Source organism: Saimiri boliviensis, chromosome 2 (assembly GCF_048565385.1).
Source record: "Saimiri boliviensis isolate mSaiBol1 chromosome 2, mSaiBol1.pri, whole genome shotgun sequence".
In the NCBI taxonomy this organism is placed as follows: Eukaryota; Metazoa; Chordata; class Mammalia; order Primates; family Cebidae; genus Saimiri; species Saimiri boliviensis.
Window position 1 is genome coordinate 13,839,110 of NC_133450.1, and position 26,422 is coordinate 13,865,531.

The 26,422-nt window shown below is 42.6% G+C and overlaps 1 protein-coding gene across 7 annotated transcripts; it reads left to right on the forward strand.

Annotated features, from left to right (window-relative positions):
* The first annotated feature begins 39 nt into the window (after window positions 1–39).
* Window positions 40–25,390, forward strand: SPG21 (SPG21 abhydrolase domain containing, maspardin). 7 transcript variants are annotated; one of them, XM_039468867.2, is made up of 10 exons: window positions 195–282; window positions 650–989; window positions 5,457–5,543; window positions 10,045–10,206; window positions 13,269–13,349; window positions 14,706–14,851; window positions 18,767–18,875; window positions 19,642–19,749; window positions 22,985–23,125; window positions 24,655–25,390. In XM_039468867.2, exons 3-10 carry the CDS (start codon window positions 5,481–5,483, stop codon window positions 24,769–24,771), a joined length of 927 nt encoding a protein of 308 aa, XP_039324801.1. In that variant the 5' UTR covers window positions 195–282; window positions 650–989; window positions 5,457–5,480; the 3' UTR covers window positions 24,772–25,390. The 7 variants fall into 7 exon arrangements, with proteins under 7 accessions (XP_003940946.1, XP_074248922.1, XP_039324801.1 ...); XM_074392819.1 differs by lacking the exon at window positions 195–282 and having other exon boundaries at window positions 293–755; window positions 882–989; XM_003940897.4 differs by lacking the exon at window positions 650–989 and having other exon boundaries at window positions 40–282.
* The last annotated feature ends 1,032 nt before the right edge of the window (window positions 25,391–26,422 follow it).

Here is a 26,422-nt window from a genome sequence, read left to right on the forward strand (position 1 = left end):
TCCTCGAGACGTGGCCCCGCCCCCTCCGAACCCGGAAGCGGCAGTCTCGCGCCCGCTGAGCGGCGGTTCGGGAGGAGGGAGCGCGCCGGCCCAAGCTCGCTGGGCCCCGCGCCCCGCCCCTCAAAGGCAGGCCTCCGGCGCGCTCCGCTCACAGCCCGCGAGTCCCGAGCGCTCAGCTGCCTGCAGCTACGCGGGCCCAGTCGCCTCCACGGCCCGCGCTCGTACTGGAGAGAAGAGCGGCCTCCGGAAGGAGGGGAAGGGACGTGGGGGCGGCCACGGCAGGTGAGGGTGGCGAAGCCCTGGGAAGCAGCTGTGTGGGTGGGTGTGCGAGGTTGTAGTGTGTGTGTAGCGCGCGGCTGCTTCGGTTGTTGTGACTTTGTGAGTGTGATCTGAGTGGGCCGGTCCATGTGACCATGCACGTGATCACATGCCCTTGTGAGTGTGTGTCTGAGGCCCAGTCTGGGCTGTGGGGTGGTCGATGTGCTTGTGACCCTGCCTTTGTGTGGCTGTCAACGATGGGACTGGCGGAGAGTTGTGTGCGAGTTTTCAGCAGGAGGTGGAGGCGGCAGAGGGCTTAACCGGGGCATCCTCCTGTAAACCCATCCTGGGGTTACACGACTGCCGCCCAGGAACATTTTTTTTTCCCCAGCAAACTTTTAAGAACTCTGAACAGAGGCCAGTAATTTTGGAGACAGCACCTCGGTCTGAAAGTGACAGATGTCTCTGTCGTTGCTGAGTATGGGCCAGGTTGTGAGGTTTGTAAACCGGGGATGAGGAACTGAGCAGGGCCGGAGTGTCCCATTTTTCCTTTTCTCGTTTTCATGGGGAGTTACAAGTTAGACATTTATGCTGCTGCTTTGTCTCCACCTACAATGGTTCAGCTCCTTTTGGCACAAAGATTCAACAAACTGAGGAGTAACTTAATAGCTGTGTCCAGATTCCAAAAGCTTCTATACGAAGATCATGAGAAGAGATGGCCCAGATGTCAGGTAGGCAGCTTTTCCTCCCGTCAGGTTTAGAGATAATGCAATAGATTCCTGAAGAAAAGAGGGATAGATCTCCCCTGAAGAGATCTAAGAAAAGAATTGCTATGTACTTCTGTGGTGAGGGATGGAGACGTGCATTAAAAAACCAGTTGCATCACCCAGAGACTCTCAGCGTCTAATATTTTGTTATGGCTGGTGTTAATAATCACGGATTGTCCAAAATGAACGTCAACTATAGATTGAAATAAAGTAGCAGAAACCTCTGACTAGTTAAGCTCCTTATGTGACTTAAATGTTGGTAAAGGTGATTTTTGTTGGCTTTAAAGTGGTAGATTCTGTTGAAGCCCTGAGGAATAGGGGCAGAGTCACAACTGGCAATTGTTGTTCTGGGATGTTTTTGTTTTTTGTTTTTTGTTTTTCGTTTTTAAGATGGAGTCTTGCTCTGTCACCCAAGCTGGTGTGCAGTAGCACAATCTCGGTTTACTGCAACCTCCAACACCCGGGTTCAAGTGATTCTCCTGCCTCAGCCTCCTCCTGAATAGCTGGGATTATAGGTGCCCGCCACCGTGCCCAGCTAATTTTTGTATTTTTAGTAGAGATGGGGTTTCACCATGTTGGCCAGGCTGGTCTCAAACTCCTGACCTCAGGTGATCCACCCGATTTGGCTTCCCAAAGTGCTGGGATTACAGCACCCAGCCACAACTGGCAGTTTTATCGTCCAGAAGCAGAAGGGACAGAGAAGACTGGGAGTCCAGAGCACACCCTAAAGAGGGATTTCCTTAGGCAAGATTAAGGCTTACCTCATGGCCCTTTTCCCACCAGCATGAACAGGTGCTTTTGTTTTTGTGAAGAACAAAATCATGAGAGATCAAATCAGTTTTGAGCTCACAGTCCACATTCTTTCTTATTCAGTACTGATCAGTTTGATCACAATCTCAGTTAACCTTCTTTGCCATATACAGAATATTCCTCTTATGACTTGGAAAAATATCACCCTTTGGTGGATGAAATTAGCTAGAAGAACAAACTTTTCTATTCATACCATCCACAGCTGCTTTCCCTTTGCAGCAGTGAGGTTTTTTTTTCACTTAGACGTCAGTTGGTCAGATGCAACATTTGGTATCCATTTTACCTTTCATGTACTGCCAAACTAGCTCAAGTGTTAAAATCACTTGTGACTACAGAAATTTAGTTACAGCGGAGTGGAATCTCTCCATCTTGCAAGATTACTTATAACACATTGGCTTACTGAGGTGGTTGTGAATTACTCTGAAGACTATTGGTAAGGAACATCTTTCTACTTACTGCTATGGGAAAGAAGAGACGACTCTGTAAATACGTGTGCCTGCGTATGGGTGTATTTGTACGGTGGTTTTGTTTGTGCATTGCAAGTGATTCCAAAGCTATGAATGATTTCTTTTATCTCGTTTGGTGACTCTAGAAACACACTTTCTGGTTTTAGTTTGCTAAGGTGTTTTATAAATCTGTTGAGTAGATGTTATTTGCTAAACTTGTTTTTTTCTTTCCTTTAAAGTAGATTGTTTCTAATAACGCAATACTAGGAAATGTCTCCATTAAGAAGTATTTAGATGATATAGGAGTATTTCAAGTCTGTCCAGGTAGAAAGTATTCCAGAATTAAGTATATGTGCTGGTTCCTTTCAATTAAAAGTTATAATCAGCTTAGAGAAAGCCTATAGTTAAAATGGCTTTTTTTTTTTTTTTTTTTTTTGAGATGGAGTCTTGCTCCATCGCCCAGGCTGGAGTGCAATGATACAATCTCAGCTCACTGCAACCTCCGCCTCCCAGGTTCAAGCGATTCTCCTGCCCCAGCCTCTCAAGTAGTTGGGATTACAGGCATCTACCACCAGGCCTGGCTAATTTTTATTGTATTTTCAGTAGAAATGGAATTTTGCCGTGTTGGTCAGGCTGATCTTGAACTCCTGACCTCAGGTGATCCACCTGCCTGGGCTTCCCAAAGTGCTAGGATTACAGGTGTGAGCCACCACACCCAGCAAGGTTTTTTAACATATTATTATTATTATTTGAAATGGAGTCTTGCTCTGTCACCCAGGCTGGAGTGCAGTGGTGTGATCTTGGCTCCCTGCAACCTCTGCCTCCCAGGTTCAAATGATTCTCCTGCCTTAGCCTCCCAAGTAGCTGAGACTATAGGTGCATGCCACCACACCAAGCTAATTTTTGTATTTTTAGTGGAGACAGAGTTTTGCTCTGTTAGCCAGGCAGGTCTTGAACTCCTGACTTTGTGATTTGCCTGCCTTGGACTCCCAAAGTGCTGGGATTACAGGCGTGAGCCACTGCACCTGGCCTTAACATATTAGTATTTAAGATAAAATGGATATGCAAAGAATTATTTTCTTTATTCAGTGTTAATAACTATATTTAAGCACACTGATTTTTAGCATTAGACTGGCTGATGATTTTCTTGGTACTTAAAAGCAACTTAGATTTTAACAAACTTCTCTAAAAGTACCATTTTAGCTTTGAGAGAAGAGATGATTATTACAATGTCAAGGTTGTAAACCAAATTTAGCATTAGAATGTCTACATCTGCTGTCTCCTTGGGGTTCAGCTTAGTACGTCTCCAAGGTCACAGTTGAGTCTACTGAGGGCTCTCTGTTCCTGAGGGAGCAGATCTCAAGGGCCACCAAGGAAGAGTCCCTTTGAGTTTAGAATCCCCTGCTCCTTGCCAGTTCAGATAACTCTCTCCGAAATGACAGTTCAGAGTCAGCCCGGGAGTTAGGTCCTGGAGTCTCACCTCATCTTCGCCCTGCTAGGATCAAGGCCCTTGCTCTTGAGGTAGAAGAGGTGGTACAAAGCAAATATTTGAATCCTTCCAGGTGGAATTTCCTCACTTGGCAATAAGAATCTGCAACAGGGAACTATAATTTCAGTTTCCTGTTATGACATAGCACTGATGCCTGAGCAAAGCGGGGCAGCCTTTTAGTTGAAGATGTTCAGCTAGGACAAAGCTCACAGTTGCCAGGTTTAGAAATCAACAGATAATGCCTGCTATGTGCCAAGCACTGTTCTAAGCTTTGGGGACACAGTGGTTCACTTGAACCTGGGAGTCATAGATGAGAAAACAAACCCAAAAAGGATCATGACTTATCTAAGGTCACAGAACTAGGAAAACTGGAAGTCACTAAGCTCACAACAAAGACTACACATTTTTTCCTAAAGGCAAATGTTTCATTATGTTGCTAGTTATAGTGCCTTCAAGTTTACGTTATAGATCTTTCAGAGGACATGTGTAACTTAATCACATTGATATGATACAGGCAAATTTGCCTGTATTTTGTATTAAGAACTACATGTGAATTTCTGAAGTTATGTTCCATTACGGTTAGACTTAATAGTGTACTGTGAATTTATTAGGAAGCAGGCTTAATTTAAACTTCTTTCTCTAGGCTGAGTGTAGTAGCTCACACATGTAGTCCCAGCATTTTGGGAGGCAAGATGGGAGGATTGCTTGAGCCCAGGAATTCAAAACCAGCATGGGCAACATAGCGAGACCCCCATATCTACAAAAATAAGAAATTAGCCTGTGGTGGTGGTGTGCGCCCATTGTCTCAGCTACTCAGGAGGCTGAGGTTGGGATAAGTGCTTGAGCCTCAGAGGTCAAAGCTGCAGTGAGATGTGACTGTGCCACTGCACTGTAGCCTGGACAACAGAGCAAGACTCTGTCTCAAAAATTAAAAAATATAAACTCCTTTCTCTAGCATGGGCTATTCCCTATAATCAGACGGGAGCATCTTTATTAAATGGAGTCTTAAGGTAATTTCAAAAGTTAGCTGATGGCACTGCAGTTGAGAACTAAGACAGGAAGTCTGGTGTCAGAAAAGGCTGTCTCACATCTGGTCCTAGCATTGTTATGTGGTCTCAGGTAAGTCATTTAAATTTTCTAGACCAGATTTCTCTTCTGGAAGAACTAAAGGTGTTAGAATAATTTGTTTAAGAGCCCTTCTGGTGGGCGAGCGTGATGACTCACACCTGTAATCCCAGCACTTTGGGAGACCGAAGCAGGAGGATCACCTGAGGTCAGGAGTTTGAGACCAGCCTGGCCAAAATGGTGAAACCCTGACTCTACTAAAAACACAAAAATAAGCTGGGAGTGGTGGTGGGTGCCTGTAATTTCAGCTATTCAGGAGGCTGAGGCAGAAGAATCATTTGAACTTGGGAGGTGGAGGTTGCAGTGAGCCAAGATCACGCCATTGCATTCCAGCCTGGGCAACAAGAGCCTCAAAAAAAAAAAAAAGAAAGAAAGAAAGAAAGAAAAGAGAGCCCTTCTGATTCTGTGATGGTAGTATTTCACCAAATTGTTTTCTGTAGTTTGCCAGATTCCTTGATTTTCCTTTTTAAAGTGTTATTGGTATAGCTAGGTCAGACTCTACATTTAGTTCTGATGTAAACGTGAATTCTTGACGTGAAATATCACATGCTTTTATTTCAGGGTTAACCTCCATTTCAGCTAATCATGGGAGAGATTAAAGTCTCTCCTGATTATAACTGGTTTAGAGGTTCAGTTCCCCTTAAAAAGGTATGTATGGTTTTACTATACCTCTTATTTGCAAAATCTTGTATTGTTTTTGTGTGTGATTTAGATGTCATGTCTTAGTAGTGTTTGAGAGTAAAGGTTACTGCCAAGTATCATGACTCTGGGTTGCAGAGGGTGAAGTTCAAGTACAGTCAACCTTTGAGACTCATTTTAGAGTGAAGAGTGAAAGCAGGTATAACTGTACTCATTTTATTTATTTATTTATTCATTCATTCATTCATTCATTCATTTGTTTATTTTTGAGATGGAGTCTCTCTCTGGCACCCAGGCTGGAGTGCAGTGCACTGCACAATCTCGGCTCACTGCTACCTCTGCTTCCCAGGTTCAAGTGATTTTCCTCAGTCTCCCAAGTAGCTGGGATTACAGGCGCCCAGCACCATGCCAGGCTAATATTTATGTTTTTGGTAGAGGCAGAGTTTCACCATGTTGGCCAGGCTGGTATCAAACTCCTGACCACAAATGATCCGCCTGCCTTGCCTCCCAAAGTGCCCAAACTGTACTCATTTTATAATTGCTTACGTATTCAAGCAAGCAGGTATGTGTGTACTCTTCTTTATAGTTTAGTGGAAAGTTTACAGCAACTACATAGCAAGTACAGTCAGATTATATTCCTGTTCCTCAGATTTAAGACTGGGGTCACATTATAGAGACTCTGTTTGCAATGACATACTCATTCTGCCACAGTAACCTCTGGAAGCTTTATTTTCCTGGGATGTTTGAAAACCCTAAACACTCAGTTGAGTGTTAACTTTGCATTCCATATTAATCCCAGATGTTTGGGGATCACACTAGACAAAGGCAGTTCAAGTCACTGAGTAGAATAAAATCTTTGCTAATTCCCTTGCAGAAGTATTAGAATACTGTGATATTAAGATCATTTGCAGCTGATTGTGATGGCTCACACCTGTAATCCTAGCACTTTGGAGACCTAGGTAGGAGGATCACTTGATGGCAAGAGTTTGAGATCAGCCTAGGCAACATAGCGAGACCCTTTCTCTATTTAAAAAAATGAAAAAATTAGCCAGCTATGGTGGTATGTGCCTATAATCCCAGCACTTTGGAAGGCTGAAGCAGGAGGATTGCTTGAGCCTAGGAGTTTCAGACCAACCTGGGCAATATGATGAGCCCCTGTCTCTACAAACTTGAAAAAATTAACTGGGCTTGTTGGTGCATGCCTGTAGTCCCAGATACTCAGGAGGCTGAGATGGGAGGATTGCTTAAGCCCAGGAAGTCAAGGCTGCAGTGAGCTGTGATCGTGCCACTGCACTCCAGCCTGGGTGACAGAGCCAGACTCTGTCAAAAAAAAAAAAAAAAAAAAAGAACAGTAAAAATGTGAGTGGCAAAATACACAGGGCAAGAGCATGAGTGTGAGATACATTGTCACCATCTATAACTTGGGCAAGTCCAAAGGGAACTGTTAGGCCTCTCTAGACTTTGCCTTGCTCCATTTGTCTGCTCCTAGTGATGCCAGTGACCCTGGCTAGTGTGCTGCCACCCACAGAGTGACACTGTGGAGTCCACTGCCCTGCTAATGAGGAGCTCTCAGAAAGAAAGAGCCTGGAGACCTTAATTTTTTTTTAATACAAAAGTAAAATAAATACTGATTTGCATTGGCAAATGTTTAAGCAGTTAATATACTTTTCTAAATACCACCAAAAGTCAGAGAAAACAAAAACTAAACTAGGATGCAGTGAATAATAATAATAGCTAATACTTCTAGAACACTTAACATCTGCCAGACTCTCTGCTGAGCATTTGAGTTGCTTCATCTTGCCTTTTTTTTTTTTTTTTTTTTTTGAGACGGAGTTTCGCTCTTGTTACCCTGGCTGGAGTGCAATGGCACGATCTCGGCTCACCGCAACCTCCGCCTCCTGGGTTCAGGCAATTCTCCTGCCTCAGCCTCCTGAGTAGCTGGGATTACAGGCACACGCCACCCATGCCCAGCTAATTTTTTGTATTTTGAGTAGAGACGGGGTTTCACCATGTTGACCAGGATGGTCTCGATCTCTTGACCTCGTGATCCACCCGTCTCGGCCTCCCAAAGTGCTGGGATTACAGGCTTGAGCCACCGCGCCTGGCCTTTTTTTTTTTTTTTTAAAGAGACAGGATTTACCTCTGTTGCTCAGGCTGGAGTGCTGTGTGATCATATGGCTCAGTGCAACCTTGAACTCCTGGGCTCAAGCAATTGTGTCTCAGCCTCCCAAGCAGCTGAGACTATAGGTGTGTACCACCACACATGGCTGATTTTTTCATTTTTCATCTTGCTGTGTTGCCCAAGTTGGTCTTGAACTCCTGGCCTCAAGCAATTCTACCTTTTGCCACCCAAAAGCACTGAGATTACAGTCATGAGCCATCACACCTGGCCCTCAACATTTTTTTTTTTTTTAACACAGATCCTCGCTCTGTTGCCAGGCTGAAGTGCAGTGGTGCTATCCCTGCCCACTGCAACCTCCACCTGCCGGGTTCAAGCGATTCTCCTGCCTCAGCCTCCTGAGTAGCTGAGACTACAGCCACATGCCACTATGCTCAACCAATTTTTGTATTTTTAGGAGAGATGGGGTTTCACCATGTTGGCCAGAGTGGTCTTGATTACTTGACCTTGTGATTCACCCACCTCAGCCTCCAAAGGGCTGGGATTACAGGCATGAGCCACCACGCTTACCTTTTTTTGTTGTTGTTTTTCATTTTGTTTGTTTTTTGAGGCAGAGTCTTGCTCTGTTGCTTAGGCTGGAGTGTTTTTTGAGGCAGAGTCTTGCTCTCTTGCTTAGGCTGGAGTGCAGTGGCCAGATCTCGGCTCACTGCAACCTCTGCCTCCTGCGTTTAAGCAATTCTCCTGCCTCAGCCTCCCCAGTAGCTGGGATTACTGGTACATGCCACCACATCCAAGTAATTTTTGTTTTTGTTTTTTTTTTTTTTTTTTTGAGACGGAGTTTCGCTCTTGTTGCCCAGGCTGGAGTGCAATGGCGCGATCTCGGCTCACCGCAACCTCCGCCTCCTGGGTTCAGGCAATTCTCCTGCCTCAGCCTCCTGAGTAGCTGGGATTACAGGCACACGCCACCATGCCCAGCTAATTTTTAGTATTTTTAGTAGAGACGGGGTTTCACCATGTTGACCGGGATGGTCTCGATCTCTTGACCTCGTGATCCACCCGCCTCGGCCTCCCAAAGTGCTGGGATTACAGGCTTGAGCCACTGCGCCCGGCTAATTTTTGTATTTTTAGTAGAGATGGGGTTTCACCATGTTGGCCAGGCTGGTTTCAAACTTCTGACCTCAGGTGATCTGCCCACCTGGCCTCCCAAAGTGGTGGGATTACAGGTGTGAGCCACCTGGCCCAGCCCCCTTAGCTCTTCCAACACTCATTATTTCCCCATCATGTTGAGTCAAGAACCACTCGATTGGAAAGGTTTCTGATTACCTTCCTCCTCCCTACCTGCTTTTCAAAGGGTTGCTGTAATCTTTGAAAGGTTACAAAGCCAGTTTCTCTCTGTGCCACTCCCTAATCCCTACTGGTTTGAAGTATTCTCCCAGGGGAGTAACACCTAGACCTGCCTCATTCCCCTTCTGTGGCAGAAGTCTCCCCAACAACTCCCCAAAGGCTTGGTCTAGATGAGGCTCCTGAAACATCTCTCAAGCTGTTGCTGTCTCTACCCACCTACCCAGATGGATAGAGACAGGAGCTAGAAGCCTTGTCTCCCCGTCATTGCTTCTGTTCGTATTCTGACCCTGCAGATCCCAGCCAGTCCTCTGGGCCAGCACTGCAGAATGACTGCAGACTGCCCTCCTTGTACAGACACATTGTCACACACACACAACCAGAAATGTGGGAAGAAATAAGATGCCTTGTATAGAGTTTACTGTTTAATGTCAAGCAAAATAGATTTCTTCCTATTGTCGTGGATAGAGAGGAAAGTTAGAAACAGAGAGGCGGCCAGGCACGGTGGCTCACACCTGTAATCCTAGCACTTTGGGAGGCTGAGGCAGGCAGGCAGATCACCTGAGGTGAGAAGTTTGAGACCATCGTGACCAATGTTATAAAACCCCATCTCTACTAGAAATACAAAAATTAGCCAGGCATGATGGTGTGCGCCTGTAATCCCAGCTACAGTGGAGGTTGAGTGAGGCATAAGAACCGTTTGAACCCGGAAGGCAGAGGTTGCAGTGAGCCTAGATGGCACCACTGCACTCCAGCCTGGGTGACGGAGTAAGACTCTGTCTCAAAAAAAAAAAAAAAGAAAAGACACTGAGAGAAGGAGCAGCCCTTTTGAAGGATTATAAAGTAGTTTTATGGAATAATATGTTAGCCCTGAGGAAAGAAAAGGAGATCAGAGGAGTTTGTCATGCATGCTAATCTGGTGTGAGCTCCAGCTTACCTTGTAACACACAAGGCAGTAGTGTTAAAATTGTCAGTGAAATGATAGTGTACAATAACATAAAAAGCAAATTTATAAGGTTTTCCACTTTTTTCTTCTAACTCTCCCTCCAGATTATCGTAGATGATGATGACAGTAAGATATGGTCGCTCTATGACGCGGGTCCCCGAAGTATCAGGTGTCCTCTCATATTCCTGCCTCCTGTCAGTGGGACTGCAGATGTCTTTTTCCGGCAGATTTTGGCTCTGACTGGATGGGGTTACCGGGTTATCGCTGTAAGTATTACTGATACAGTATTAAAATTCAGACCCACATTGTGTGTGTGTGTGTGTGTGTGTGTGTGTGTGTGTGTGTGTGTGTGTTCTTCTGTCTCTGATCAGCTATAGTAATGGGTATTTTTTTTTTAATTGAGGAAAGATACTGTTTGCCTATTTTAAAATGTGAGATGAAGCCTTTTGAAGAAGGCTGGTGTGAGTCCACAGTCACAAGAGATTCAGAGGGAACAAACCTCTATTGGCAGCCTCTCCATGGCCAGCGTTTTCCTGTATTCTCTCCTGATGCTCTTCTCTCAACTCGGAGGGGTAGGAAGCATTGTCCTTGTTTACAAATGAGGAAACTGAGGTCTGGCTCACACAGCCAGTAATGGTGGAGAGAGGAACCGAGCTCCGTCTCCTGGCTCGGTTTCTGATCCTCTTTTTTTTTTTTTTTTTTTTTTTTGAGACGGAGTTTCGCTCTTGTTACCCAGGCCAGAGTGCAATGGCGTGATCTTGGCTCACCGCAACCTCCGCCTCCTGGGTTCAGGCAATTCTCCTGCCTCAGCCTCCTGAGCAGCTGGGATTACAGGCACGCGCCACCATGCCCAGCCAACTTTTTGTATTTATAGTAGAGACGGGGTTTCACCATGCTGACCAGGATGGTCTCGATCTTCTGACCTCGTGATCCACCCGCCTTGGCCTCCCAAAGTGCTGGGATTACAGGCATGAGCCACCGCGCCCAGCTCTGATCCTCGTTTTATCACAACACTGCCTCCAGGGTTGCAGAGCACAGAATATTAGACAACGAAGGGATTTACCAACATACAAGTGACTGAAAACCTGGCTTTTCTGGTAAATCTTTTGATATGTCAGGTAAGGTTCATTAATTAGCTCATATGTTAACTTTTGATTGGGATGTTTTTTGTTCCTAATTGTTACTTTAGAGCCGAGTTTGGTCTAAATCTAGTTTCCCACTTCATTCTTGAGTCTTCTCTGGGAAAAAAGTGTGTGGCAAAGGCACTCTTCCTGGTGACAATTTTTTTTTCTCCATGCTTCCACTGTAATGATACAGGTTGGTCAGGACATTGGTCTCCTAATTTCCCAGGAAGAAGAGACTCTTTAGCTGGCAGTCATTTCTAGGACCTGCAGTATTCACTTGTAAGTGGCACTCCCAGTGGAAGTACTGCTGTTAGTATACAATTTATTTACTGTTTAAAGGATGAAAAAGAAGGTGGGGTTACCACCAACTGGGGCCACACAAAAGAAATCAGTTCGTCTTCCTCCTGACAGCCAGTCTCTTACTTGAGAAAATAGTTATCATCAGTACCACCTGCTGCCTTTGTCCTGGGTCTTTTCTTCTCTGGCTTAATTTCTCTGGCTTCTTTAACCATTCTCCACATGACATGTTTGAGTCTCTGCAACATAATCCTCCCTTGTTCAGATTTTCAGTCATTCCTCTTCACAAACAGCATTCTAGAAAAGGGCAGGAACTGCCCTCATCCCAGCCCTCTGCAGCCTGAGACATGACACCACCATTTTTGGTGGCCCCTGTTTATCAGCCAGGGAGGGGGAAACCGAGCAGCCCGCAGGTGCCCATCCCAGTCGGGAGTGCTGTCCAGCAGTGTGTTTCTTACTTCACAGTGGCAGGTCATGAGAGCCTCGCCTTCTGGCTGGATGTTTCTTTTTTACCCTCAGGGTTCTTGATGTGGGCCTTCCCTGTTTCATTAGGAGGATAGTGAATCAATAAAAGGTCAACAGCATCTTCAAAATTAGTTTGTCATCAAGATTTGATCAGAATGTTCAACTCCATGAGCTCTTGGAACTTATTTGATATTTGTTAGTATCTAGCAGTTAAAATGCACAGGTCTTTTTCATTTAAATTTTTTATTGTTATAATCGTGGATTCACATGCAGCCATAAAAAATAATAGAGAGAAATAGCCCTTTTACACTTTCGTCGGTTTCCATCAAACCTTTGCAAAACTACAGTACAATATCACAACCAGGATATTGATATTACTACAATCTACCAATCTCATTCAGGTTTCCCCAGTTCTGCTTGAACTCATTTGTTTGTATGTATTAAGTTGCATATAATTTTGTCACCTGTGTGGGTATGTATATTTATAAATTAAAGACTCCATGAAAATATCATCCCCTTTCTTTTAGGCTGTCATCTGGCTCAAATTCTCAAACTTTCTGTTAGGCAGAATCTGTTCTCCATTCTTTCTTGGGATGGTGGAATTCTTACCCACAAATAGAATTTTAATAAGAAAACAAACAGGCCAGGAGTGGTGGCTTACGCCTGTAATTCCAGCGCTTTGGGAGGCCAAGGCAGGTGGATCACTTGAAGTCAGGAGTTCGAGACTAGCCTGGCCAACTTGGCGAAACCCTATCTCTACTAAAAATACAAAAATCAACCAGGCGTTGTGGTGGACATCTGTAATCCCAGCTACTCAGGAAGCTGAGGTAGGAGAATTGCTCAAACCCAGGAGCTGGAGGTGGCATGAGTCGAGATCACACCACTGCACTAACCTGGGCAACGGAGGAGACTCTGTCTCAAGAAACAAACGAACACCCCAGAGTACAATGAAATAGAGTAACTAAGTCATTTAAAAGAAGAGGAACAACTTTACTAAATACCACCTTAAAGAAATGCTACCAAAAAGAGAGGGAGCTCTCCTTAGAACAAATTTTCTTTCCAGCTCTCCTGAGCCATATCCTGAATGAAACTAGATTTAAGAGAAAACTATATTTTTTTACTGAAATGGGTTCTGCTATATTCATCCTTGAACCCCAGACTTTTTCAGCTATTTAGAAAGGAAATTGATATGAATTGAAATTGTTACTCACATAATATCCTTAGAGTGTGCTTACTTTTCATTCTCTTTTAATTTGGTCTGTTAGGTAAAATGTGAATTATGAAGTTTAGTAAAAAGTGAGAGCTTATTTTTACATATTTTGTATAGAGAGCAGCACTTGAGCAAATGAGAAATGCCACTATTTGAGTTCTAAAATTTTCAATTATGAGTTACATTTTTACTTTTATGATTTTTAAAATAGAAATTATTGTTCTTGTTTCAGTTGCAGTATCCAGTTTATTGGGACCATCTCGAATTCTGTGATGGATTCAGAAAACTTTTGGACCATTTACAATTGGATAAAGTGAGTACCCTGAAACTAATTACATACATATGATTTTTTTGTTTTGAGACAAAGTCTCACTCTGTTGCCGAGGCTGGAGTGCAGTGACGTGATCTTGGCTCACTGCAACCTCCATCTCCTGGGCTCAAGTGATTCTCCTGCCTCAGCTTCCAAAGTAGCTGGGATTACAGGCATGTGCCACCATGCCCAGCTGATTTTTGTATTTTTAGTAAATATGGGCTTTTGCCGTGTTGGCTAGACTGACCTCAAGTGATCCGCCTGGCTTGGCCTTCCAAAGTGCTGGAATTACAGGCGTGAGCCACTGTGCCCAGCCCTCTTTTATTTTTTAATAATAACTTTATTGCAACATAATTCATATACCATATAATTTACCCTTTAAGTATACAGTTCCATGTTTTTCAGTGTATGCGCAGGAATGTGTAACCATCACCGCAGTCAGTGTTTTAAAATTTTTTAAATGCCAAAAACCTCACACTCATTAGCAGTCAGTCCCTATCTTCCCTTCTACTAGCCCTGCAACCTAATTTACTTTTTATCTCTATGAATTTGCCTATTCTAGATATTTTACGTAAGTGGAATATATCATATGTGGTGTTTGCAACTGGCTTTTTAAACTTAGCATTATAAGTTTGAGGTTCAGTCATGCTGAAACCTGAATCAATACTTTGTTTCTCTTTATGGCTAAATCATATTTTTATGAATCTGCTATGTCTTGTTTATTCATTCATCAGCTGATGCACATTTGGGTGGTTTTTACCTTTTGGATATTGTGAATAATGTTGCCAGGAACATTCATGTACAAGTTTTTGTGTTGATGTATGTTTTCAGTTCTCTTAGGTATATATGTAGGGGTGGAATTACTGAATCATACTTTTCTTAGACATAAACCACTAAGTGGTTTAGGGTGTTTTTCTTTTCTTTTCTTTATTTTTTTTCTTTTTGAGACAGGCTTTCACTCTGTTGCCCAGGCTGGAATACAGTGGTGCAATCATGGTTCACTGCAGCCTCAACCTCTTGGACTCAAGTGATCCTCCCACCTCAGCCTCCCCAGTAGCTAGGACTACAAGCATATTCCACCATGCCCAGCTAATTTTTGTATTTTTAATAGACTTGGCTTTGTTTGTGAATAACGTTTGTTAACTTATATAGCTTGGATGCAGAATTGTATTATTTTGATGGAGTGTGTAAATTGCATTTAAATACAAAATTTTCTAAATTTCTAGCTGCTGTAAATATTTTAGTCTGTTGGCTAGTGGTAACATATTCTGTGGCTAGTGATAATTGAAGGACCTTTTAATACTCATGTTCAAGATTGATCAGTATTTTAGGATCTGCCTTATATTTGTTCATAATTAGGTTCATCTTTTTGGCGCTTCTTTGGGAGGCTTTTTGGCCCAGAAATTTGCTGAATACACTCACAAATCTCCAAGAGTTCATTCCCTCATCCTCTGCAATTCCTTCAGTGACACCTCTATCTTCAACCAAACTTGGACTGCAAATAGGTAAAAACAAAATTATTTTTGTTCAGTGAAATTTTGAAAATGTTGCATTTTGAGTGTTTAGTATAGTAGGAAGGGAAGGTTTATATATACTTCAATATTCTGTAACTTCCTTGGTTTTTTGTTTGTTTTTTTTTTTGATAACAGAGTCTTGCTTTGTCACCCAGGCTGAAGTGCAGTGGTAAAATCACGGCTCACTGCAGCCTCCATTTCCCAGGCTCAAGTGATTCTCCTACCTCAGCCTCCAAAGTAGCTGGAACTATAGGCAGGCATGTGAGGCACCACACCTGGCTAATTTTTATACTTTTTGTAGAGATGGGGTTTTACCCTGTTGCCCATCCTGGTCTCTAACTTCTAGGCTCAGGTGATCTGCCCACCTTGGCCTCTCAAAGTTCTGGGATTACAGGCAGGAGCCACCATGCCTGGCTCTTTCTTGGCTTTTAAAATTAGAAACAATTACCTTTGTAAAAGGAAAGAATGAACTCTAAATTCAATTTTTTTATTACCCTAAATTATTTTTAAATTTTAATATTCATTCATACACTTTGCTCTTTCTATTCAGTACTTCTGTATAACTAATATCTTCTGTTTATTCCACTTATTATTTTGTTTAAATAGTTCCAAGTATTGAGTGACGTAGTTTTATTAGGCATTTGGCTTTTCCCAATTCTTCATCATGTTCCACAGTAAAGCTTTGTACAAATTACTGGGTTTTTTTCCCTTTGTGGTTTATTTCCTTGAGATGTGTTCTCTAAATGGAAAGACTAGAGACTTTGGTCTGTTAACACATGTTCTGTACATCATGGCCCTTGATGTTAGTCTGTTCTTCTGAAAGATAGAAATGGTGAAAATGCTTCCGGAGCAGCCAGTGGGGTACCTGTTTCCTAGGTGCCATCCTTTCATTTATTTGATCTTTTTAAGTGGTTCTGTAGGTATCTATGATGCCATACAGCTGGCTTACTGTGCACTTCTTTCACTGCTAGCAAGGCTAGGCTCTAGCCTTAGAAAAAGCCCAGTGGCCAGGTGTGGCGGCTTACATCTGTACTCCCAACAATTTGGGAGGCCAAGCAAGAGGATCACTTCAGGCCAAGAGTTTGACACCAGCCTGAGCTGCATAATGAGACCCTGTTTCTACAAATAATAACAATAATAATAAATTAACCAGGTAACATGGTACGTACCTGCAGTCCTAGCTATTCAGGAGGCTGAAGCAGGAGGATTTCTTGAGCCTGAGAGTTCAAAGCCGCAGTGAGTCATGATCTTGCCTCTGTACTCCAGTCTGGATGACAGAGCAAGACCCTATTTCACAAATAAAAGTCTAGTGACTAATCACATCTGTATGATCAGTGTTTTCAAATAATGTATAGGGAAATATTGTTTTCACATCTACTTAAGATTGCACTCTGGAATACTTTTTAGTTTTTCTGATGTTAGTAGTTACTCAGCATGCAATAATTTTTTTTCTTTTTCTTTTTTTTTTTTTTTTTTGAGATGGAGTCTTGTTCTGTCACCCAGGCTGGAGTGTAGTGGTGCCATCTCAACTCACTGCAACCTCCCCCTCCCGGGTTCAAGCAGTTCTCCTGCCTCAGCCTCCCAAGTAATTGGGACTACAGGATGTGCCACCATGCCCGGCTAATTTTTTGTATTTTTAGTAGAGATGGGGTTTCACTAGGATGAAACGGGGTTAGCCAGGATGGTCTTGATCTCCTGACCTCGTGATCTGCCCGCCTTGGCCTCCCAAAGTGCTGGGATTACAGGCATGAGCCACCACACCTGGCCTCATGCAACAATTTCTTGTATACATTAGCTACTTACAAATCCCTCCCGTCTAGGTAATGCACAAATAATGCTCATTATTTTTGGTGATTTTTATTGCTGTTCTAATTGTTAGAAGGCCAAGACAGCCCCCATTCAGTTTGTGCTCTGGCACATCAGCTGCTTTTTGTCAAGTATCTGAGTGCTTCCTGTGCTCCACACACTGGAATACAAGAGTGGACAAAGCCAGCAGGGTCCACCCCTAACAGAGTGTACTTAGACATCATCACCTTCAAAAGCTAAGAAAGTGCTGTGGCTGGGAGAGAACTTAGAAAGTTAACTGGAAGATGACCCAGTGGTCCTTTTGAAGGAAGCTCAATTTCCAGCAAGGCTGTCCAAGTGATAATATGCATCAGAAGCACCTCTTCTAAGTAATTCATCCTAGGTTTAGAGAAATTAGTATTTACCCTCTAAAATTAGTATTTACCCTCTTAACAGTTAAAATTAATGGAATAAATATAAACTAAAGATTATATATAGAAATCCATAAAATCTGGCCAGTCACAGTGGTTGTGTAATCCCAACACTTTGGGAGGCAGAGGTGGGAGCACTGTTTGAGTATCCAGGAGTTCTAGACCAGCCTGGGCAACATAGCAAGACCCTGTCACTACAGAAAATGTTTTAAAAATTAGCCAGGCCTGGTGGTGCAAGCCCATAGTCCCAACTACTCAGAAGGGCAAAGTGGAAGGATCACTGGACAGGAGTTTGAGGCTACAGTGAGCTGTGATTACAACACTGCACTTCAGCCTGGGCTGAACAAGACCCTGTCTCTAAAAAATTTTTTTCTTTTTTTATTTTTTTTAAAGACGGGGTTTCACCATGTTGGCCAGGATGGTCTCGATCTTCTGACCTCATGATTTGCCCGCCTCCGCCTCCCAAAGTGCTGGGGTCACAGGCGTGAGCCACCTGGCCAAATTTTTTAAATTAAAAAATAAAAAGAGGCCAGGTGCGGTGGCTCATGCCTGTGATCCCAGCACTGTGGGAGGCTGAGGTGGGTGGATCACTTGAGGCCAGGAGTTTGCCACCCGCCTGGCAAAAATGGTAAAACCTCATCTCTACTAAAAATACATAAGTTAGACGGGCATGGTGGCACACGCCTTTAGTCCTAGCTACTCGGGAGGCTGAGGCATGAGAATTGCTTGACCCCAGGAGGCAGAGGTTGCAGTGAGCTGAAATCATGCCACTGTGCTCCAACCTGGGCAACCTAGTGAGAATGTGTCTGAAATAATAATAATAATTTTAAAAAACAAATCTATAAATACCAATTTGCCTTAAATTAGCCAAGTTGAATCTAATAGCAGCAAATTTGGGAAGGTGGGATAACTTTCATATTGGTATTTTAAAATCTATTTTGAAATATCAATCAATAAAAAGAAAATATTGAGCTGGGTGCAGCGGCTCACGCCTGTAATCACGGAACTTTGGGAGGCCGAGGCAGGCAGATCGAGGTCAAGAGATGGAGAACATCCTGGCCAATGTGGTGAAACCCCGTCTCTACTAAAAGTAGAAAAATTAGGTAGGCGTGGTAGCGCGTGCCTGTAGTCCCAGCTACTTTGGAGGCTGAGGCAGGAGAATCACTTGAACCCGGGAGGTGGAGGTTGCAGTAAGCCCAGATCGCACCACTATACTCCAGCCTGGCAACAGAGCGAGACTTCATCTCAATCAATCAATCAATAAGAAATATCAAGAAGGAATAAATAAATATCAAGAAGGAATAAATAAATAAATAAGAAATATCAACCAGAAGGAAAGAATATTTCTCTTAATGCTCAGTTTTCCAAAAGAAATAGTTTAATCCTTGGAAATAAGGCAAATTAGAATAATAAAATCTTGGACTCATCAGAATGTCTTTGTCAGTAAAGGTATTTTGAAATATCACTTGTAATTATCCTATATCCTCAAATAAAAGTTTAATTATATTAAGCCATAACTCTTTGGAAGTTTGGGAAAGTGTATAAAAACTAGATGCTGAGCTCTTTAGAGGAAGAGATTAGGACTTTTGATCTAGATCCCAAGCTGATACAAAGCTTTAATGTTGAATGAACATTTGCCATGTGTAGTCTTGGAAGTTTAAATTATAAGGTCTTTGTCTGTGTTTTACAGCTTTTGGCTGATGCCAGCATTTATGCTCAAAAAGATAGTTCTTGGAAACTTTTCATCTGGCCCAGTGGACCCTATGATGGCTGATGCCATTGATTTCATGGTAGACAGGGTAAGGATCATGACACTGGGGTGGGGTCACGTTGTATTGGGAATTTTCACATTTACTTGGTTCCAGAAGATAGATCTGTCCATTGAATATTTGTTAGAGGTAGTTGCTAAGCAGTCTTCCAGATTCATACATCTGAGCAGAAATTATTGCTGGGAAGGGCTTGCCTACATTAGTGTGTCCCACCAGCTGTTCATCAAAATCACTTAGGATAGCTTTCAGAAATAGATTGTAAGGCCTCACACCAGACCCTCCATCTGGAATCCCTGAGCATGGGATCTGGGAATCTATTTTTACTTCACATTTTTCCTCTACCCACCAGGTAAATCTGATGTACTAGGTCCATTGGCTTGCCTTTGGGAACTACTGGGCTAGATGATTTCTCAAGTCTCTTCTAGCTCTAAGATCCCTTAAAGATTTATCTAAATAAATAAAAAATAAAAAATAAAAAGATGTATCTGTCACCTTTGAGCAGTAGGAATTGGCTTGCTGCCCACGGGCACCTGGCTGAAGTAGTCAGTGTAGGTTGAGGGCTTTAGAAGGCCAGGTTTCATTGATTTGTATCCAGGTTTCCAGAACAGAAAATGCCACCACCTCCTGAGAAACCCAGTTCATGGTCTCTCACATAAATGGTAGTTCCCCATTGGTGACTTTTCTGGCCCCACCACAGATGATACCACCTTTATAAGCACAAATATTGTCTGTAGATTTAATGTAAATGTGAAAAACAAAATGATTTCAAAAACTTTACCTGTGTTTCTTCCTGCAGCTAGAAAGTTTGGGTCAGAGTGAACTGGCTTCAAGACTTACCTTGAATTGTCAAAATTCTTATGTGGAACCCCATAAAATTCGGGACATCCCTGTAACCATTATGGACGTAAGTTTCCTTTTAAGTAAAATAGCTGCTATACTTTTTAAAATGTCCATGTCAAGATCCCCTCTAAAACTATTTGACAGTTTTAATGTGCCTCTTCAAGTGCTGCCTTGGCTTTTGTTTTTATCCTCCAACTTTCTCAGTTCCAAAATAATCTGTTTATTGCTTGTCTTGGATTTCTTTCTGGCAGGAATAACAACACTGAAATCAAAATAGGCTGAGCACAGTGGCTTATGCCTGTAATCCTAGCGCTTTGGGAGGCTGAGGCAGGAGTATGGCTTGAGTCCAGGAGTTCAGGACCAGCCTGGGCAACACAGTGAGACCCTGTCTCTTTTTATTAAAAAAGAAAAATAAACATGAATCAAAATAAATTTAAACAAGGGAGTCTACCCATTTGGTATATTTTTGCTGTTCTCATCAATAGATATTTTACCTTAGCCATTACATATCTGGGCAGCAAAGAGAAGGTACTTCGCAAGGATAGAGAATCAAGAATTCTAGAGTCTAATTAGCACAAAAGCTTGCTTATTTTTTTACTGTGGTAAAATATACATTAAAACATACACCATTTTAACCATTTTTAAGTACATAGTTCAGTGGCATTAAGTATATTCACAATGTTGTGCAACCACCACCATTTTCACAACATTTTCATCATTCCAAGAAGAAATTGCATACCCATTAAACAATAACTCCCTGTTTCCCTTTTCCCCCAGCCTCTGATAATCAAGTCTACTTTTCTGTCTGTAGGAATTTGCCTATTCCAGGAACCTCATATAAGTGGAATCATACGTTTATCCCATTGTGCGGCTTACTTCAGTTAGCATAATGTTTCTCAAGACTTACCTTGAAATGTTATGCATGTGTCAGAATGTCATCTCTTTCTTTCTTTTTTTTTTTTTTTTTTTTTTTTTTTTTTTCTGAAACAGGGTCTCACTCTATTCCCCAGGCTGGAGTGCAGTGGTGTAATCTCAGTTCACTACAACCTCTGCCTCCCAGGCCCAAACAATCCTCCCTCCTTAGCCTCCTGAGTAGCAGGAACCACAGGTGCACACCACTACATCAGGCAAATTTTTTATAGAGATGGAATTTCACCATGTTGCCCAGGCTGGACTCAAACTCTGGGGCTCAAGCTATCTGCCCACCTCAGCCTCCCAAATTGCTGGGATTACAGGTGTGAGCCACCACGCCCAGCCTGTCATTTCTTTTTAAAGTGGAATAATATCCACCAGTAAAACCAATGTTGGTTCATACCACATTTTGTTTATCCATTCATCCATCAGTGGACACTTAGTTGTGTTCAGTTTTTGGCAATTGTGAATAATGCTTCTCAACACATTGGTATAAAAGTATATGTTTGGGCCACGCACATTGGCTCATGCCTGTGATCCCAGCACTTTGGGAGGCCGACGCAGGAGGATTATTGAGCCCAGGAATTTGAGACCAGTCTGGGCAATATAAGGAGACCCCATCTCTACTTATAATTTAAAAAATTAGCTGGGCATGGTGCCACATCCCTGTGGTCCCAGCTACTTGGGAGGCTGAGGTGGGAGGATCACCTGAACCCAGGGGCGTTAAGGCTACAGTGAGCTTCAATCGTACCACTGCACTCCAGCCTGGGCAACAGAGTGAGACCCTGTCAAAAAAAAAAAAAGTATGTGTGTGTGTGTGTGTGTGTTTGAGTTCCTGCTTTTAATACTTTTTTATTTTAAAATTATATTTTATTTTTTATTTTCGTGGGTATGTAGTAGATGTATCCTACTTTTAATTCTTTTGGACATATAGTTTGAAGTGGAGTTGCTGGATTATCTGTTTAACTTTTTCAAGAACCACTGTACCATCTTCCACAGTGGCTGTACTATTTCATGTTCCCACCAACAATGCACAAGGGTTCCAGTTTCTCTATATCCTGGACATTTCTTTCTGGTTTTTTGGTTGATACTTATCCTAATGGATATGAATTGGTATTTCACTATAGTTTCAACTTACTTTGAAAAAAACAATCATATAACTGTTTGGCCTTATAAATGGATTTGTCCCTAAATTCAAATAATAGGATATTTTTAATAATTGGCTTTTGTAGGGAAATTATCCATTATAAGCATGTAAACAACTTATCATTCTCTGCCATAATTGCTGCATTCTGATATTTACCATAACACAGAACAAGCTTTTCAGTATTCCTCACAGGGCGTTTGCACTGCCTGCTGTTCTTTCAAAGCCATGCTCATCACCTGGGTTCATGGTCACTGAAAACAGCCTATAAGATTTAGTTGGAGATGCACTATTTTAAATATGCAGATTTAGTGTGGTATATTTAGTATACACTATTTTTTACTTCTTTTAGTTTTTGAAAAACTTCCCTGCATGTAAAAACATAAATGTGTATGGGTATTGAAAGATGTCTAGAATCATATGCTGCAAACTGGCTTTCCCAAGAAAGAGTAGCTTGTACTCTTTACAGTTTTTTGGAATTTTTTCACTAAGCCTAAATGACTTAACGTTATTGCTTTAAATTAATAATAAAAGTTATTTTGGGACTTCATGATCTTCTTGAAATTTATTGGCATTTGTGGTGATTGTTCTCTATTAATAATCTGTTAATCTACTTAGCTATATTTGAGGAGAAAGAAAATTCATGGTAGAATTTCCCCTCACCCCAGCCAGGCGCAGTGGCTCACACCTGTAATCCCAGCCCTTTGGGAGACTGAGGCGGGCTGATCACTTTAGGTCAGGAGTTCGAGACCAACCTGGCCAACATGGTGAAACCCCATCTCTACTAAAAACACAAAACTTAGCTGGTGTGGTAGCGGGCGCCTTTGGAAGGCTAAGGCAGCTATTTGGAAGGCTAAGGCAGAAGAATTGCTTGAACCCAGGAGGTGGAGGTTGCAGTGAGCCAAGATTGTACCCCTGAACTCCAGCCTGGGCGACAGAGGGAGACTCCGTCTCAAAAAAAGAAAAAAAAAGAAAATTTCCCCACTGAAAGAATGCAGGAGATGCTTTGCAGCAAAATCTATAACTAATGTCTTGGGTTGGAGTTAGCAGTCACCAGGGATCAGCAGTAGAAGGTAGCTCAGGCTGCTAGGGGCACAGCACTGTCTCTTCATAAGAAAGGAATGCTTAGGGTAGCATTTCCATAATGTGAAAAGAACATATTAAAACAGTTGATTACAGCTTTGTGTATGTGTGTATGTGTTTTACCTTTCCTATGGTGCTGAAGCTTTGTGTTTTTTTAAAGGTGTTTGATCAGAGTGCACTTTCAACTGAAGCTAAAGAAGAAATGTACAAGCTGTATCCTAATGCCCGAAGAGCTCACCTTAAAACAGGAGGCAATTTCCCATACCTGTGCAGAAGTGCGGAGGTGAATCTTTATGTACAGGTAAGGCCTAGCTTGAAACCCAGAGCACTCTGGGCCCAACATACGTTTGTAACATAAAGCCTTTTTTTTAAATGGAGTAGTAAGGGGATCAGGGAACTATAGAATTCCTAGGAATGAAGCATTGACTTGATAAAAGTGGTTTACATTTATAATTTGTAGGTCAATTTGAACAATTATATTAGAGGTCCTCCACTGACTCCCTGCCCACCATCCCTTTTCCAAGAACAGGAGGTCTGCATTCACATACTGAGATAGCCATTGGCATGATGGGACCTTGCCCTCTGGACACAGTGAATTCCGTCAGAGCAAGACACCAGACTTAAATGGGATCAATCTGAGTCCTGTGAAGTGATTTCTTGATATAATTTTAATGCATTAAAAGAAAACTCTAACAAACACCACCCCTTCATACTCTTAACTAAGTGGATAATACGATAGCAGTGAGGGTTGAGTGCCCTGGCAATTTGGCAAAAAGAATCAAGAGCCTTAAAAAACCAGTCATGTTCCATGATCCTGTCATCCACTTGTAGAAGACAGGATCCTAAAGAGGAAAACTTGGTGCTGGAGATATTCATCATAGCAGCACTAGTCACAGTAGCAGAAGACTGGAAGGACCTAACCCACAGCAGCAGAAGGGAAGGGTAAACATCTCCTCATGGAGCATGCACCATCTAAGGTGTCTCAGAAGACTCTGCAGGACTCAGGGAGACTGCACAGGGAGTGAGGAACAAAGATCCCAAATGTGGTTTTAAAAAATTGTTTGACTTTTCTCTGGTATGTATTAGTCTGTAAATTTTAGAAGTATAAAACATTTATCTACTATGGTGATTTTTCCTGCCAAACTTTTTGTAGAAGGCAGTGTACATTTTGCTCTGTAATGCAGCCATTTAAAATAATGATTCTGGCTGGGCATGATGGTTGAGGCCTATAATCCCAACACTTTGGGAGGTAAAGGTAGATGGATCACCTGAGGTCAAGAATTCAAGACCAGCCTGGCCAACATGGTGAAACCCCATCTTCTAAAAATAGAAAAATTAGCTGATCATCGTGTTGGGCATCTGTAATCCCAGCTCAAGAGGCTGAGGCAGGAGAATTGTGTGAACCTGGGAAGCAGAAGTTGCAGTGAGCCGAGATTGCACTGTTGCGCTCCAGCCTGGGTGCCAAGAGTGACACAAATAGGCTGGGTGTGGTGGCTCACACCTGTAATCCCAACACTTTGGGAGGCTGAGGCAGGCAGATCACGAGATCAAGAGATCAAGACCATCCTGGCCAACATGGTAAAACCCCGTCTCTACTAAAAATACAAAAATTAGCTGGGTGTAGTGGCACGTGCCTATAGTCCCAGCTACTCAGGAGGCTGAGGCAAGAGAATCACTTGAACCCAGGAGGCAGAGGTTGCAGTGAGCTGAGATCGTGCCAGTGCACTCCAGCCTGATGACAGAGCAAGACTCTGTCTTAGAAAATAAATAAATAAAACAAAATAAATAAACATATAAGTAAAATAAAATAATGATTCTGTGTTTCAACAGATACATTTGCTGCAATTCCATGGAACCAAATATGCGGCCATTGACCCATCAATGGTCAGTGCCGAGGAGCTTGAGGTGCAGAAAAGCAGCCTCGGCATCAGCCAGGAGGAACAATAGTTGTGTTTCTTGCTGTCAATGATGAGTTGACCCGGTGTGTTCTCATACAGTCCGTGGCATCAGCGTCCACCAGCTGGCCTTTTCCTTCAGGTTCGTCAGGCTCACCGGTTCTCACTGTGTCTGGGAAGTAGGACTAATGGTCATATTCATGACAGGTGGCAGCTCCACTAAGCCCATGTAACTGTTCCCTCTTCGGTTTTCTTAGCTTTTGAATTTGAAGAAGTACTTTTGAAGACTCCTGTTTTAAGAACTGTGCAAATTTTGCTACCAAAAGTCTTCATCACTGTGTTCTTAAGTGAATGTTAACTTCTGAGGTTTGGGACTTTGTGGGACGTTTTCTTCTTTTCTTTTCCTTTCTTCTTTCTTTCTTTTCTTTTCTTTCTTTTTTTTTTTTTTTAAATGTTTGCTGCCAATGCCGCATCCAGGTTGCATATCAGTTCATTGAGTATGTTATGCTTTCTTGGATATAACGTTATCAGCGTGCCATGGCTATCACCCCACTGTTTGCTCTCCTGCAAATCAAGTGCTTTTAATTTACACTTAAGCAAATTGTTTTGAGTGTTAGCTACTGTCTTTCTAGATATTACAGTCATTTGGAATAAAAATTCAATTTCACCGAGTTGCTTTCGTGATTACTGTGGCTGTCCAGTGGGGCTACACAGGCCTAGGACTTTCTGAGACGTAGGTCATGGTTGCCAGTTCTGTGTGACTTTGGGTAAGCTACTTAATCTCCCTGAAGTACAGTTTTTGCATCATAAAGTAACCCTAAGCTATCATTTTTGATCTGCTACTGTGTGCCAAATCATTTTCTCATCTTCGTTCTTTCCCGAGTGGAAATTTTTAAACCCACATAAAGTACAGAAAATAGCATAATGAATGATGTTCCCATCACCCAGCTTCAAAAATTATTAACTCTCAGACAGTTTTGTTCACCTTTTTTTTTTGAGATGGAGTTTCACTTTTGTTGCCCAGGCTGGAGTGCAATGGTGTGATCTTGGCTCACTGCAACCTCCACCTCCCAGGTTCAAGCAATTCTCCTGTCTCAGCTTCCCAAGTAGTTGGGATTACAGGCATGCGCCACCACACGCAGCTAATTTTATATTTTTAGTAGAGACAGGGTTTCTCCTTGTTGGTCAGGCTGGTCTCAAACTCTTGACCTCAGGTGATCTGCCCACCTCGGCCACTCAAAGTGTGGGAATTACAGCCAGGAGTCACCACACCCAACTTTGTCAATCTTTTAACCTGCATTTCTTCCATACATGCTCCTATCACTAAATTATTTTAAAGCCATTTCTGGTGCTGTATCATTTCATCTGTAAATATTTCTTTTTTTTTTTTTTTTTTTTTTTTGAGACGGAGTTTCGCTCTTGTTACCCAGGCTGGAGTGCAATGGCGGGATCTCAGCTCACCGCAACCTCCATCTCCTGGGCTCAAGCAATTCTCCTGCCTCAGCCTCCTGAGTAGCTGGGACTACAGGCGTGCGCCACCACGCCCAGCTAATTTTTGTATTTTTAGTAGAGACGGGGTTTCACCATGTTGACCAGGATGGTCTCGATCTCTTGACCTCGTGATCCACCCGTCTCAGCCTCCCAAAGTGCTGGGATTACAGGCGTGAGCCACCGCGCCCGGTTCTTTTTTTTTTTTGAGACGG

What these genes read in the sequence shown, in the direction of transcription:
- SPG21 (XM_003940897.4), top strand. Translation starts at nt 5,481, where the DNA reads ATGGGAGAGATTAAAGTCTCTCCTGATTATAACTGGTTTAGAGGTTCA. An exon ending in CAAACTTGGACTGCAAATAG is followed by an intron (nt 14,852 to 18,766) that starts GTAAAAACAAAA and finishes TGTGTTTTACAG; the next exon opens with CTTTTGGCTGATGCCAGCAT. An exon ending in TCCCTGTAACCATTATGGAC is followed by an intron (nt 19,750 to 22,984) that starts GTAAGTTTCCTT and finishes GTTTTTTTAAAG; the next exon opens with GTGTTTGATCAGAGTGCACT.